General features: G+C 40.6%; 1 protein-coding gene across 1 annotated transcript in view; it reads left to right on the top strand.

Annotated features, from left to right (window-relative positions):
- The window catches only part of fhl3b (four and a half LIM domains 3b), a 28,280-nt gene extending 14,781 nt beyond the window's left edge, over nt 1-13,499 (top strand). The window contains exons 4-7 of the mRNA XM_034200752.1: nt 6,186-6,360; nt 7,218-7,387; nt 8,093-8,279; nt 12,649-13,499. Of these exons, the coding sequence (XP_034056643.1) occupies nt 6,186-6,360; nt 7,218-7,387; nt 8,093-8,279; nt 12,649-12,800 (684 nt within the window). The 3' untranslated portion in view covers nt 12,801-13,499. The remainder of the gene's footprint in view (nt 1-6,185; nt 6,361-7,217; nt 7,388-8,092; nt 8,280-12,648) is intronic.
- Nucleotides 13,500-13,640: the final 141 nt, after the last annotated feature.

The following is a 13,640-nucleotide window of genomic DNA, read 5'->3' as shown; positions in this document are numbered from 1 at the left end:
CAACAGGCAATGCAGTGGGAGTCACCGACTCAGGAGACAGAACACTGAGAACACAACAGCCAAGGTTACGAGGTGCGTGTGCTCAGTCAGGACAGCTTGAACTGATAAACTGGGTCAAAGTTATGGGCCTTGGAAAATATTTCCACAACAGTTTCTCTCTTTTTATCAATTTTGATAATCTAAAAAACCTTGGTCTAATAATATTTTGTTCAATACTTAAATCAATGGGAATCTTCAGATTTGAGTGTGGATTTACACAACATCAATTACATCAATAACAATCACATTAAGATTGAAACATTCAATCACAATGATTGATACAGCCAATCATAATAGAAAAATCATCTCTCATCAGTGTTTGATCATTCTTTTGTCAAAAGCATAATAATGAACACACATAAAACACAGGTGCACAATAGCAAAAATATTTGTTTTGGGCCAAAACTGAAATTAATCCAGTACTTGAAACATCATTGTAGGTCTTTCTGTGCATGGATAATACATTAAAGAGTAGTGTTGTTAAGCCTGATTGCTGGACGATTAAGGATATTAACATTATCTGTGATAATAGTAGAAATATCTTATTATTCAATACTTTATAATCTGAAAATATTAATTAATTAATTTTGTTTAGTGCGAAAGTGTAATCTGATCCGGCAAAAATATATTAATCACCACTATTCAACACATGTCTGGTCATTGGAAATATAAAAACAGTCATTAATTGTACATCTGTAAACATCCAAGATATAAAATCAATTCAAAGTTCATCTTTGTACGAGAGCTGGAAGAACGTGTCCTTCAGTCTTTCTGACTCGTTCTCCTCCTCTCTTTATGACAACGAGTGTCTGGTGTGTAAAGGCATCCTGATACTGTAGATTAGCACTGAGGTGCTGATTGGCTCAAAACTCTTCTTCATCAGAGCGCCATATTTCAACCCCCCAATTGCTCTGCTTTTGTGGCTCATTCAGTGAGCACTGTAGTTGATTCCCCCAGTGAAATGGAGGCTCATCCGCCTGCATTCCTTCTGCTATCTGCTTGAGAGCAGTGCAACTGCGTATTCCAAGTGGCGCATCCAGGTCTCCCCCCGTGATGGGAGAGGTTAGGAAGACATCTGCTCCTCCAAGAAACAAGGAACCTTGTATGAAGCCTCTGAAGCCCTCGCTCGTCCTGCAGAGTTGTCTGCCTGAGCCCACCGAGCAGAATGGTGAAGAAGCATCCCATCTCCTCAGAAAGTTGAAGATTAGAATCCTCTTATCTCGAACGACCTCGTGCCTCCTTGCCCGTGGATGGGGGTGCCCTCTGCAGCCAGAGAGTGTGACCCTCTCTCTCTGACCCTTGGCCTTCAGAGCTGTCCTAGTTATTGGGTTAACACCTGATAGGGATGTTTTCCTGAGTGCAGACAACTCAAAGTAATGGATTAGCACATTATCATTTAATTACACAAATAGGATAGGCCCCTCAGAATTATTTGGGTGCCTTCCTGACACATGCACATGCATAAATGTAAGGTTTGTGTTAGTCATTTAACATGCAAGAATCATATACTCATCAGTCCAAAGCAGATAAATGTTATTTTAAGTTAAAGGTGAGCTAGTCCCTGTGGATATAACCCCTTCTCAATGATTCTAAATGTTATATTAATTCACCATTTACCGTTTTATAAAATATTAGTTTATCAGAAATATTTTTTTTTCTCTTCCATAAAACAGGTTTTGAGAAATAAATGTTCGAATATAAAATCAATTACTCAATATAATTGACTCTTCCCTCCCTTTTCTTACATATGTCACATATGAAATAATAACTTAGGAGTCTATTTAAGCATGGTGTAGTTTATAATCTATTACTCGAGAAGACTCAGTATCACCTGTGTGCAGCTTACAAAAAAAAACAATTGTGAGAAACATATTATGCAGGAAATGTATACATTTGTTGAAAAACAAAGCATATCTGATTTGGGAGGAAAAGCTTCATCCCCCTTAACATCTGAGTCATCACTGATGGCATAGCATGAATGGAATTGGGTGTCTGTGGGTGTCACTATACTGAGAAATGTCAAACAAATTCAAAACCTTACATTTGAAAACAGGTTTGCATTCCTCCACTTAAGGTCACGTTATCATTGGAAACAATAAAAGCTAATTGTTTTGACGTAGAATCTATCAATTGAATTGTTAGAGCAGAACAGAATGGTCGTATTGTAGCCTGAGTACCGTGCAGCCTCTAGTTTTACCAGGTGGAAACATTGTCGATATAATGTGAATACATGTAGAACTAAGAGGCCCCTGACATTAGTCCTATTTTAAAAATAGTAGGGGCTTTTAACAGCTTGCCAACCTACAGGCATCCTCTGCATAGCAGTATGAATAGCCTTAAAAAACAACCCACTCTGCGGTAACGAGAGTCATGTATCTGAACCAAATGCCCTAAGTGAAGCCGTTAGTCCCATCTGACTGACCCAAGGGTTGGTGCTGGTGTGACAGGGAGGCTTCCAGGTGTTCAAAGCAGATGTCAAGCTTTCAGTTCATGGCTCGGTGGGGAGGAGCAGACCCACGTGAGACAGTATCAACGGCTGTAATGTCTCTCTTTACCATTGGCCTAATTGCACAACAAATGAGTGAAAAAAAAAATGTGGAACACTAATCCATCATGTGAAATGTTGAGTTAATCTAAATAATTACTTATGGGTTGAAATCAAATTAACATTAACAATAGAACTAAAGTCAGTCAAAATTGGACTTGCACGGATCAGAATCTAAGCAATACACCATTTTCCCAGCTCTGTAATGAAAAGGATAACAAGATTAGGTACATTACAGGAGTGTAAAAACACACAAACATGCACACGTATCTTATTCTGGTAGAGATTAGAGGACAAGGTCTAATGTTGTGAATAAAATTATCAAGTCAAAGTTATTTTATTTATTCTATGTTATGTACCACATTTAATTTAATAATTAATCTTGAATTACTAATAACTTTAAAGAAGGCAACAATTTACAATTTGGATAAGGTGAATACTTATCCAAAGTGTGTGTGTGTGTGTGTGTGTGTGTGTGTGTGTGTGTGTGTGTGTGTGTGTGTGTGTGTGTGTGTGTGTGTGTGTGTGTGTGTGTGTGTGTGTGTGTGTGTGTGTGTGTGTGTGTGTGTGTGTGTGTGTGTGTGTGTGCCCAAGGTTTAAAACATTTGGGACAGCACAGCAGTGAGAATGTTATGAGAACTAATATGTTGCTTAGACTAAACTCGAAGGAAGCTAGACTGGAACATTTTAACTAAATCAAAACACTTGCACATTAATTAAATACATTTGACATTTAGCTCGAGCTGGGTTCAATACTTTTCTTTATGGTATTTAAAATTGGGCTCGAGTAGAACCCCTGGATTTGGCTTGCAACACAAAGTGATACTGATCTCTGTAGGACTTGGAAGTGTCATGATTCAAAGTGTGGGCCTGTGAAAGAGAGGCCCTTGGAAAACAACATCTATTTTTTAACTGTAATTACTTATTTTAAAGAGATTGCAACATTATACTTTTTAAAGAATTGCTCAATTTATTTTTCCCTCTTCAACAAATATATTGATCCTGGCTTAACCAGCAACCTTTACTCTGTTGTTCATAAGCTCGGTTTCAGAAAACTTGTCAGTAGTTTAACAACTATTTTAATTTGAGTAATGTCTATGGAGACCAATTGGTTGATACGAGAAATAATTTGAAGCAGTTTAATAAAGAATATTAAACTATTTTTAAAACTGTAATTGAACTTCAACTTGTATTAATTATCTGATTCCAGTGGCCAGTTGGAATAGACAATCAACAAAGTTTCCATTTTGCAGCAACAGCGCAAAATGTTTCAACTACAATTAGTATTATGTCTGAGTCTAGTTCTGTCTTATCTGCTTTGTTTCGGAATGTGTTCAATACATTACGTTTTTATTCATTATTACCATACAATACATAGATTAAGAATAAATTAAACACATAATACAACATTGACCTAAAAAAACAGATTTTGCAACCCTGATCTCCTCAGGTAGGTCTTTACGACCAGCAGTGATGCCTCTGAGGGTCTCGGGGCGCAGGACGGGGCATAGGGTTTATACAAGGTCACAAACATATCTTGACATACCAGCAATACCATTTAAGAATGGATTCTTAAAGCAATAATCTTCTTTTCTTCTTACACCTAGCGCACACCCTGAACAGTGGGCTTCTTGTTTACATTTTCCCCTGCACACTCAGATGCAGGACATAAAAACACTCTTTTGCTATTTATTTTCATTTTGCAGCACATTTATACTACCAGAATTTTGCTTTACATCTTTATATTATTTATTTTTCTCAAGTTATTTATTTACTAAAGTTTAGTTCATTTTACCCTGTCTATGGACTGATTCATTATTAGTTGTTACAAAACATACACAAGACGGCGGGTAGACAAACCAATATAGACCCCCCATACAAACAATCAGACAAACAAACATGAACTCGTAATAAACACCAGCGTGCCAGCAAAGCTCATCCAGCTCAATTTAGTCCGAATTAAGAGGTTTCAGAGGGGGTGGGGAATTATCTCTAGTGGGGCGCCCTGACTCGCGCGTCCACCCTTGTATACAAGTGCTAAGATCGTGCCTGAAGACCGTCCAAAAGCGATAACTAGCTTATCCTCTTGCGACAACCACTACTCCAGTCCATCAGTGGCGCTATGAACCCCCGACCAGGAGAACATAGACTTTTTTTCCGCTACCCTTTCTCTCCAAAAACAGCCCAGTTAACTGTAGTCCTACTCGACCAGCCTATACATTTGCTATCGAGTTCATCGCAACGGTGAAACACAGTTCTGTTCTACACTTTGCTTGCCACTGCCCACCCGTGATCAATTAGCCTATAATTTTATGTATGCGACCCGGACCGGCACCAGTTCCTCCAGCAACGTAGAGAACTGTGGCGCATCAGGTGATGCACGCACCTCGCGCTGCCCCGTTTTACCAGCACGTGGAAGACGGTCACAAACAACGAGTGCTTTTAGACCATCTCGTTTTTAATAGAGACGGCGGTGGTGTGAGTTTAAAGCTATAGACAAAAAGCTGTGACTTTCTCCCTCTCAGCTGCACTTCTCCAGCCACCCAAACACAAGGAGGTATTTACACACACACCCGCGGCTGCTGCTGGAGCCGTGCTCACAGAGGCGATAGGAGTAATATCTCCAGCTGCTTATTTTTAACTGCTGTGTTTGGCCGCTGAAACCCCCAGAATTCGGCGATTTGTCCAATACAAATCTTTTACATTGCTTTCACACAGAAGCTCCACCTTACTGATGCCTTTCTTTAAGGTCTCTCTAAACATGAGCTGTGTATGCTTGTATGGCACTTCCGTCCCGAGCAGCACACACAGAGGAAATCAGCCAGGACTGAGTCCCCAGACACTGATCCCCTGGGTTTATTATCCCCAAATGTTCATTAACCAAAAACGAAACACAGCCGCTCAGTTTCACAGGTAATTCTGGGATACCGTCAATCACAGATTCTGGTAAGGCAATGTCCAAATGTAGATTTGAAATCACACTTACCAGCTCTGAAGTTTTGTTGGTATCCTGCCGACAACGCCAATTTGTAAGGGAAACTTCTGTGTAGCTATGCAGTGGGAGTCACCGACTCAGGAAGGAGACACGGGATGAGCAGGAGCTTTGCTGTCAAACACTGATGGTTTATTTAGGAGTTTCGGCCGGAGGATTCACATCACAAGTGACAGCAGTCACGGTGAGACTGCACGGGTGGGTTGCCACGTCAATTCTAAAGAACTCTACCTCAGACCCATGTATTTAGCTAGTTCAGAGAGCATCATTAACATGCTGCATAACAAGATAAAATCATAACACCTCTATCAGCTGACGCCAACAGGCAGGAACAGGGAGACAGAACACTGAGAGCACAGCAGCCAAGGTTACGAGGTGCGTGTGCTCAGTCAGGACAGCTTGAACTGATAAACTGGGTCAAAGTTATGGGCCTTGGAAAATATTTCCACAACAATTTCAACTGTAAGGCATTTTAAAAATGAACTGTCCCCTAAATAATTGGGCAAAAAACTGATTTAATTCAAATCCTTTAGCATTTTTTTATTATGGGGCCATTTTTAACCTGACTGGTTTTACAGGTTGCTCAGTTTCACTTCCCTCTTCTTCCAGGAGCTCTTCTATGAGGACAGACATTACCACTCTCACTGTTTCCGCTGTTTCCGCTGCGACCGCTCTCTGGCAGACGAGCCCTTCACGAGCCAGGAGGCCGCGCTGGTGTGCAGCGACTGCTACTGCAGCGAGTTCTCCTCCAAGTGTGTGTCCTGCGACAAGACAGTCATGCCAGGTAACGACAATAGAGACTCTTTATTCCTCCAACACCAAGTTAACAAACCTCCTTGGGGACACATCCATAAGTAATTACTCAAATAGTTGAACAAGTTCACACCCTGTCTGTGCGGGGATAAAAGGGTTAATTACTTGTTGTTATCCGGGGTGTGACAGCTGTGACAGGATGATTGTTTCCTTGCTCTGCTGAAAATATCCCCAAGCAGGGTTTTTTTCAGCTCTGGCCGCTGTGACGACATCAGTACAGCAGTGGTGTCGGATGACTGAAAATTACCAGGGGCCTGTGGGTAGTGTGGGATATCAAAACTCACCAGTTATTTTCTGAACCCAGCAGTGATTTCCTTCAGTTTCTGCTCAGCCTGGAATGCCTTTAAATGCAGTTCCGTTTTCCTAAAAGTTTATCCCACTGTCATTCCTTTGGGTTGCACTTCAGGTCCCAAAAGGTTGTAACAAGCCCCGTGATTAAATAAAACTCAGAGGCATGACTGGCTCCTTACTTCTATAAACCTCTTCAGTGAAGCATGTGTTTCAAAGCAAAGAAAACAGCCACTTATGAAATGGTTAAAACTGGAAAATAAATAGGAGGCCAGTTTGAGAGCATTGCTTTGTTGCAGCTTGTCAGATTGTTTTGATGCAAGATAAGCTGAGGTAATTGTATGGTGCAGGAGGGCTGTGTAAGAACAGGTTGAGCCGTCACTTCTGGTTCTCTCATTGTGACAAATGCTATCAGATTTCATTCCAGCTTATAATCAAGTCACACACAAAGGATGCAAATGTCAGGGAGTATTTCAGCACACTTTTACAAAAATGTAAATGTTCATTCTCATCTGCTCCTTTTTTCTTTTCCACTGACAGGGTCGAAGCTGTTGGAGTACGGTGGCTCCACGTGGCACGAGGACTGTTTTGTGTGTCACGGCTGCGAGAAGCCGATCGGTGCCGAGGCCTTTATCCCAGACGACAACAACTACTACTGTGTGCCGTGCTACGAGGGCAGGGTGGCTCCTCAGTGCAACCACTGCAAGAAGGTGAAACAGGATTCTGATCGATCTGTACAGAACTTTTCCAATGATTCATGCAGTATATGTGATCAAATCCACCAATGTGTGTTTCCCAGAAACCAAGAGGACAACTTCCAATGATTCGTTATTTAGACCATAAGCCCAAAATTAAAGATACTTCATTTACAAAGCTATAAGATACAGAACATCTGCAAATCTCAGCTACTGAGAAGCAGTTTGAGAATTATGATTCTAAAAGGACTTTAAAGATAAATCAATTATTAAAATTGTGTGATAATATTGTTGTCTAATTACTTAGATAGGTAATGGTTAAACAATATTTTCCTTGTTCCTTTCTTTTGACTTTTACTTGTGCATATACAGAAAGGAAAAAGTAAGTTCTTAATAAATAAGAGAAAGGAATGAAACAAGAAGGCCAAACAAAACTAGGATTTCATATTTTAAAGTAGACATTGCTCCACTTTTGAAGAGTTTGCGTGCGTACAATATGAAACTAAACCACAATATGTCAAGAAATAGGCTACTGGCTACAACAATTCTTTTTTGACTGATAACATGTATTTTAATAAAATGAAGTTGTTTTTTTCACCATACACGTGTCAGATTACAGTACAAACATGGGGTGGAAATCTCCATTTGTGTAGAAAAACAATGTGTCACTGAAAATAAGTTTCTTAAATTCTCCCATTGGACTCCTTCTGTGTCCTGCAGGCTCTGACTAAAGGAGGGGTGACCTACAAGGACGAGGTGTGGCACAAAGAGTGTTTTCTCTGCACGGGCTGCAAAGCTCCTCTGGCTGGCCAACCCTTCACCTCGCAGGGGGAGAGTCCGTACTGTGTCAAGTGTTTCAGCAGCCTGTATGCCAAAAAGTGTGCCGGCTGCAACACGGCCATCACAGGTCAGTGGAGAATACAGGACCTCAAAACAATTCAGGTGTATCCCTGGTTCAAGTCTGTCTGGGGTTGTTTGTCAACTCCTATCTTTATTCTCCCTGTGATTCCTGTCTGTCTCGACTATCTACTATAAACAAAATGTCAAATGAATTATCTTCAACAAACAGGTGTATGCGTTAAGGTGTGTCAGGATTAAACTTGGCTCTAATGCTTTCTCTGCGGTTTGCATATCTGCGTTCATCCTCTTTTTGTGTTGCGTGATTTCTCTCTATAGTCTAAAGAAATAACACAACAATAGAAAAAAACAATAAAATCAATGCTGTGTTGTGTTTGGCCAGCTTTTATTGTGAAAAGGCAGCAGTAGAAATGATCAGGTTAGCAGTTAGTTACTAATGTGTTGACCCTTCATTAGAAGATGGAGCAGTAAAGCTTCGATCAGTTTTGATAACATATTTCCCGTGAGTCTTTCATGTGTATGACGACAATTTGAATCCCACTCGAAATTTAAATAAATCCACGATTGTCTTATGTTACGGCACGGTGCCTGGTGCGTTCAAGTCCCTGACCATGCCCCCTTTTGGAGCTTCATACCACACGAGCGTTCTTCTGGTGCCGATCTACAAACCCATCTGCAGGAAACAAGTGTGCACAAAAAAAACTGTGAAATGTTGGACAGAGGAAAGCATTGCCACCTTACAGGCATGTTTGGACTGCACGGATTGGGATGTGTTTTATAGCTCATGCTCTGATCTCAATGAACTGACGTCAACTGTCTCATCCTACATATCATTTTGTGTGGAGTCTAACATTCCTTGTAAAGACATTACCGTCTTCCCTAATAATAAGCCGTGGGTCACGAAGGATCTAAAGAGTGTTATAAATAGAAAGAAACGTATATTTTATACTGGAAACAGTCAGGACAAAAAAGAAATTAACAGAGAATTAAGAAATGAGATAAGAAAAGCTAAAATAGCTTAACAAGGTGGAACTCAAATACAACAGTGGAGATCTTCGGGAAGCCTGGAGGGGAATCAAATCAATGTCCTCCATCTCCCAGGGTAACAACAATGACAGGGCTAGGAATACCATTAACATTGAGGGAACAAATGAGGCAGACCTCCCCAATGCTTTTAACATTTTTTATTCTCGATTCGAGAAAAATTATTTCTCCATAAACACCTCAACCCTTAGAGAGTCTCTCTCACCTATCTCAGACATAGTCATGGAACAGGATGATGTTAGGAATCTCTTAAAACGAGTCAATATTAGGAAGGCCCCAGGTCCTGACCATATTTGTGGGCGTACACTCCAGTATTGTGCTAGCGAACTCTGTGGTGTTTTCCAGCATATATTCCAATTGTCACTTGAGAATAGCCAAATTCCTGATATGTGGAAATCCTCAACTGTAATTCCCATCCCTAAGAAGCCTCATCCTAAAGTCCTAAACGACTTCAGACCGGTGGCTTTAACGTCATTGGTAATGAAAATGTTTGAAAAAATTGTTAAAGGCCTTGTCATGTCAGTAGTAGGTGGTGAACTTGATCCACTACAATTTGCGTATCAGGCAGGGAGAGGCGTAGAGGATGCAAAGCTTTTTATACTGCACACCCTCCACAAACACCTTGAAAAGCCACAAGCCCATGCCAAGCTTTTGTTTGCTGACTTTTCTTCAGCATTTAACACAATGCAGCCGCATCTCCTGGTAGAGAGCCTATTATGTCATGTTAAACTACCCGATCAACTTGTTTTATGGATTTTCGAAACTTTCGAACTAATAGAGAGCAGAAGGTGTCTGTCAATGGACGCCTCTCTGACTCTGTAATCACTTCCACGGGCTCGCCTCAAGGATGCGTTCTTTCGCCCCTACTTTTTATAATGTACACTGATAAATGCAGGAGCATGCAAGACAACAGCTACTTGGTTAAATTCTCTGACGATACCGCCCTCTTGTCCCTCCTTAGTGGCTCAGATTCAGGCCACGAGTGTGCTCTTGCCGATTTTATTTCCTGGTGTGATGACAGTTTTCTGGATTTAAATGTCTCTAAAACCCAGGAATTGATCATTGATTTTAGACGTCACAAGGATGTTCCTAAGGAGTGCATCATACACAATGACAAGGTAGAAATTGTCACATCATACAAATACTTGGGCACCATTTTCGATGACCACCTCAAATTTGATGTGAATACTGAGTGTATTGTGAAGCGGGGTCAACAGAGAATGCACCTTCTTCGCAAACTGAACTCTTTCTCTGTCAGGCCCTTCATTCTTTGTCGTTTTTACCAAGCATTCATTGAGAGCCTTATTTGTTTTTCTTTTATCTGCTGGTTCCATAGCCTTACACTGAAAGACAGGAACAGCCTGAACAGCATTGTTAAAACCTGCTCTAAGATCATCGGCGTGAAACAGAGAGACTTAAATTCCTTCTGTAACCAGCAGATTCTGCGGAAAGCCGAGAGCATTCTGAACTCTCCAGGTCATGTTCTTTCGCATGAATTTCGTCTGTTGCCATCAGGGCGTAGATATGCTCTACCTGCTCAAAGGACTAATCGCTTTTCTAAATCATTCATCCCTTCTGCACTCAAACTTTTAAATTCTTGAAAAGGCTTTTAACTTGATTATTTATTTATTTATTATTGTGATGCTTTGAACTATTTATAGTGTAAATTGGAATGATCCACATCTGTGCTCCCGGGTGTATCTGTGTGTTTTCTTCTTGTATGTTCCTGCTGTGTACATGACATAAGCTGCTGCTCATAACCAATTGCCCCTTGCGGGATTAATAAAGTTGTTGATTGATTGATTGATTGATTGAAATGGTAGACTCTTCCACTAAATACATAATATAAATACATTGAATAGATATTTCAGAACAAATTGTAATCCTAAATAGTAGCGAAAACCTTGACTTGATTTATAGGTTTAAACATGCAATAAGTGATTTTTCCTTCATGTTGGAGTCCAAAATTGATTCCCCTTTATCTCAGTTTGGTCTCCACCAGCTCCCAATTGAAATATCTGTCTCTTCAGCTGCCAAATGCTCCTCAATGTTCACCAGCTAGTTGCTAACTGCATCAGTCTGCTGTTTGGTGATGAACAGGTAGCAGCATACAGTGGATTTGAAGAAGTTCTTTATCCGAAAACAGCTGCATTATGCGGTTAAAAACAACACTATGAGAGCTACGAGAGTCAACCAAAACAGTAAAGTTGCGGGCCAGATGGCTGAATAATGAGCTGAAACTAGCTATAAGGCTCAAAAGAAGCTTTGTATACTAGTATCCTTGAATAAAAGCACATAATGAGCCAGTTCTGAGAGGATTGTCTAATTTTCCCATTTAAAAAAAAAACGTAAATCACATACAAACTCGTCACATGATGGCTTTAAAGGTCCCATGTCATGGCCATTTCTACTGATCATAGTTCCATTGTTGAGGTATACTAAAGTAGATTTATGTTGTGCAATTTTCCAAACTCACATTAGTTTCTCATACAGCATCTCTGTATAGTATGTGTATTCACTCTGTCCTAAACGGCTTGTCTGAGCTCCTGCCCCCCCCCCCCCCCCCCCCCTCCCTGTGAGCCCAGTGTGCTCTGATTGGTCGGGACGTTGCGAGGCTCGCTGCTCAGTGAGCTGGCTTACTGGTGTGGTTTCCGGGTCGTACAGTGTACAGTGGTACAGCGGGAAACTCACCCTGAGCACACAAACACTCACAGCCGAAGTAAAAACAATAAGTGTGGCTTGATATTGAGTAAGAAAAAGGTTGATAAACGCTGTGAGAATGGGTCTGCGGAGAGCATTTCTCCGCCATCCCAACTCGTCTATTACCAACCAGGGAGCTCTATGCAAGTCAATGGGACTCCCTGTTAGTTGAAAATGTACGCTAAAGGTCCTGGTGTGTGAGGAGCTCCGCGGATTGGTCCATTTTGGTTCCGGGAACCGCATGACGTCACTTGGTTCCCGGAAGAAACAAATGGAAAAAGAGAAATCTCCAACGAGGCGTTCTGGGGCAGCATAGACAGGTCTTTTCTGTGTTAGTTTTACTCGCTACAGGGTGTACTTTGAGGGTTGTTGACTCTGCAGACCGTTTACATGCAGAAAAACCTTCATAACACACAAGGGGATGGGTAATAACCAGAAAAGCATGACATGGGACCTTTAAGAGAAACTTTAAATCGATATTTTGACCACAGCTATGAGGACGAGCAGGTTGCCAGAACTGGCAAGCGCGTTTCTTATTTTATTTGCCAACCTCTGATGTTATCTTGAATTCAGTTTTGTTATTTCCGCCATGGTGCAAGGCTGTTATTAAATGTTCCACCCCCAGTCAAACATTCCTTCATTAGTTGCTCATGTGGTGTATTTGTGTCTCTCAGGGTTTGGAGATGGGAAGTACGTTTCTTTTGAGGAGCGGCAGTGGCACCAGCCGTGCTTCAAGTGTTATCGCTGCTCCGTGTCGCTGGTGGGCTCCGGCTTCTTCCCGGACCGCGACCAGATTCTGTGTACAGACTGCAACAACGACGACTGACCGACACCACACCTGCAACAGACATCAACCACGGCCGAGAGGAGCAGCAAAACGTATAGACCTCGGCCGTGCACATGAACACTGCAATATTCCTAATTCACTCACAGTGTAAAGCTGATACAAAGCTCAGTATTAACAACTCAATACTCATGACAGCCTTTAGCACATTGATATGTTTGTATAAATTCTGCCGAAATGTCCTGCAATATATGTGTATGACTTTTTTTCCCATAATTTTATATTTTTCACACATGAAATATAACATATAAGAAACGTATATGTATGACTTTAAATTAAACTGTTTTTATTTTAACTATTTTCTTCATCACTGCTAGACAAAACCAAAATGTAAGTGCTAGGACGTATGCTTGTATTTCTACTTTTTAAAGAATATTACATATATATAACAGCCCTTGCTCTTCTCTATGTGCTGTATGTAAACGTATTTGTTGAAAATGATCTGTTAGAAGGAAACATATATATTTTGTATTCTTTTCAGCTTACAACATTTTCTAATGGCGTACATGAAATAATAATAAATATAAAAAACAAAGTGTGTTGAAGATATTAACTAACAAATGGCTAACTGTCTATATTAACATGTACATGCACAATAATGTTGCCTTAAACATTGACTTCCTCCTGTAAACAGTGTGCTTCTTGTTTTTACAATAAACTCAGAAATGACATAACATTGAACAAATAGCCTTCTGTTAAATTAAAATGTCTCTTGTGTAGGATTTGTACACTACAGAGTTAAAAGTCAGTAGTCAGAAGTCTCTTTTGATTTGTATCGAGGACCTAACACAAAATATTTATTTTGCTGTGATAACCCATTAC

Source organism: Gymnodraco acuticeps, unplaced genomic scaffold, assembly GCF_902827175.1.
Source record: "Gymnodraco acuticeps unplaced genomic scaffold, fGymAcu1.1, whole genome shotgun sequence".
NCBI lineage: Eukaryota > Metazoa > Chordata > Actinopteri > Perciformes > Bathydraconidae > Gymnodraco > Gymnodraco acuticeps.
The sequence above is the reverse complement of the archived record's forward strand: the minus strand, read 5'-3'. Positions and strand labels throughout refer to the sequence as shown.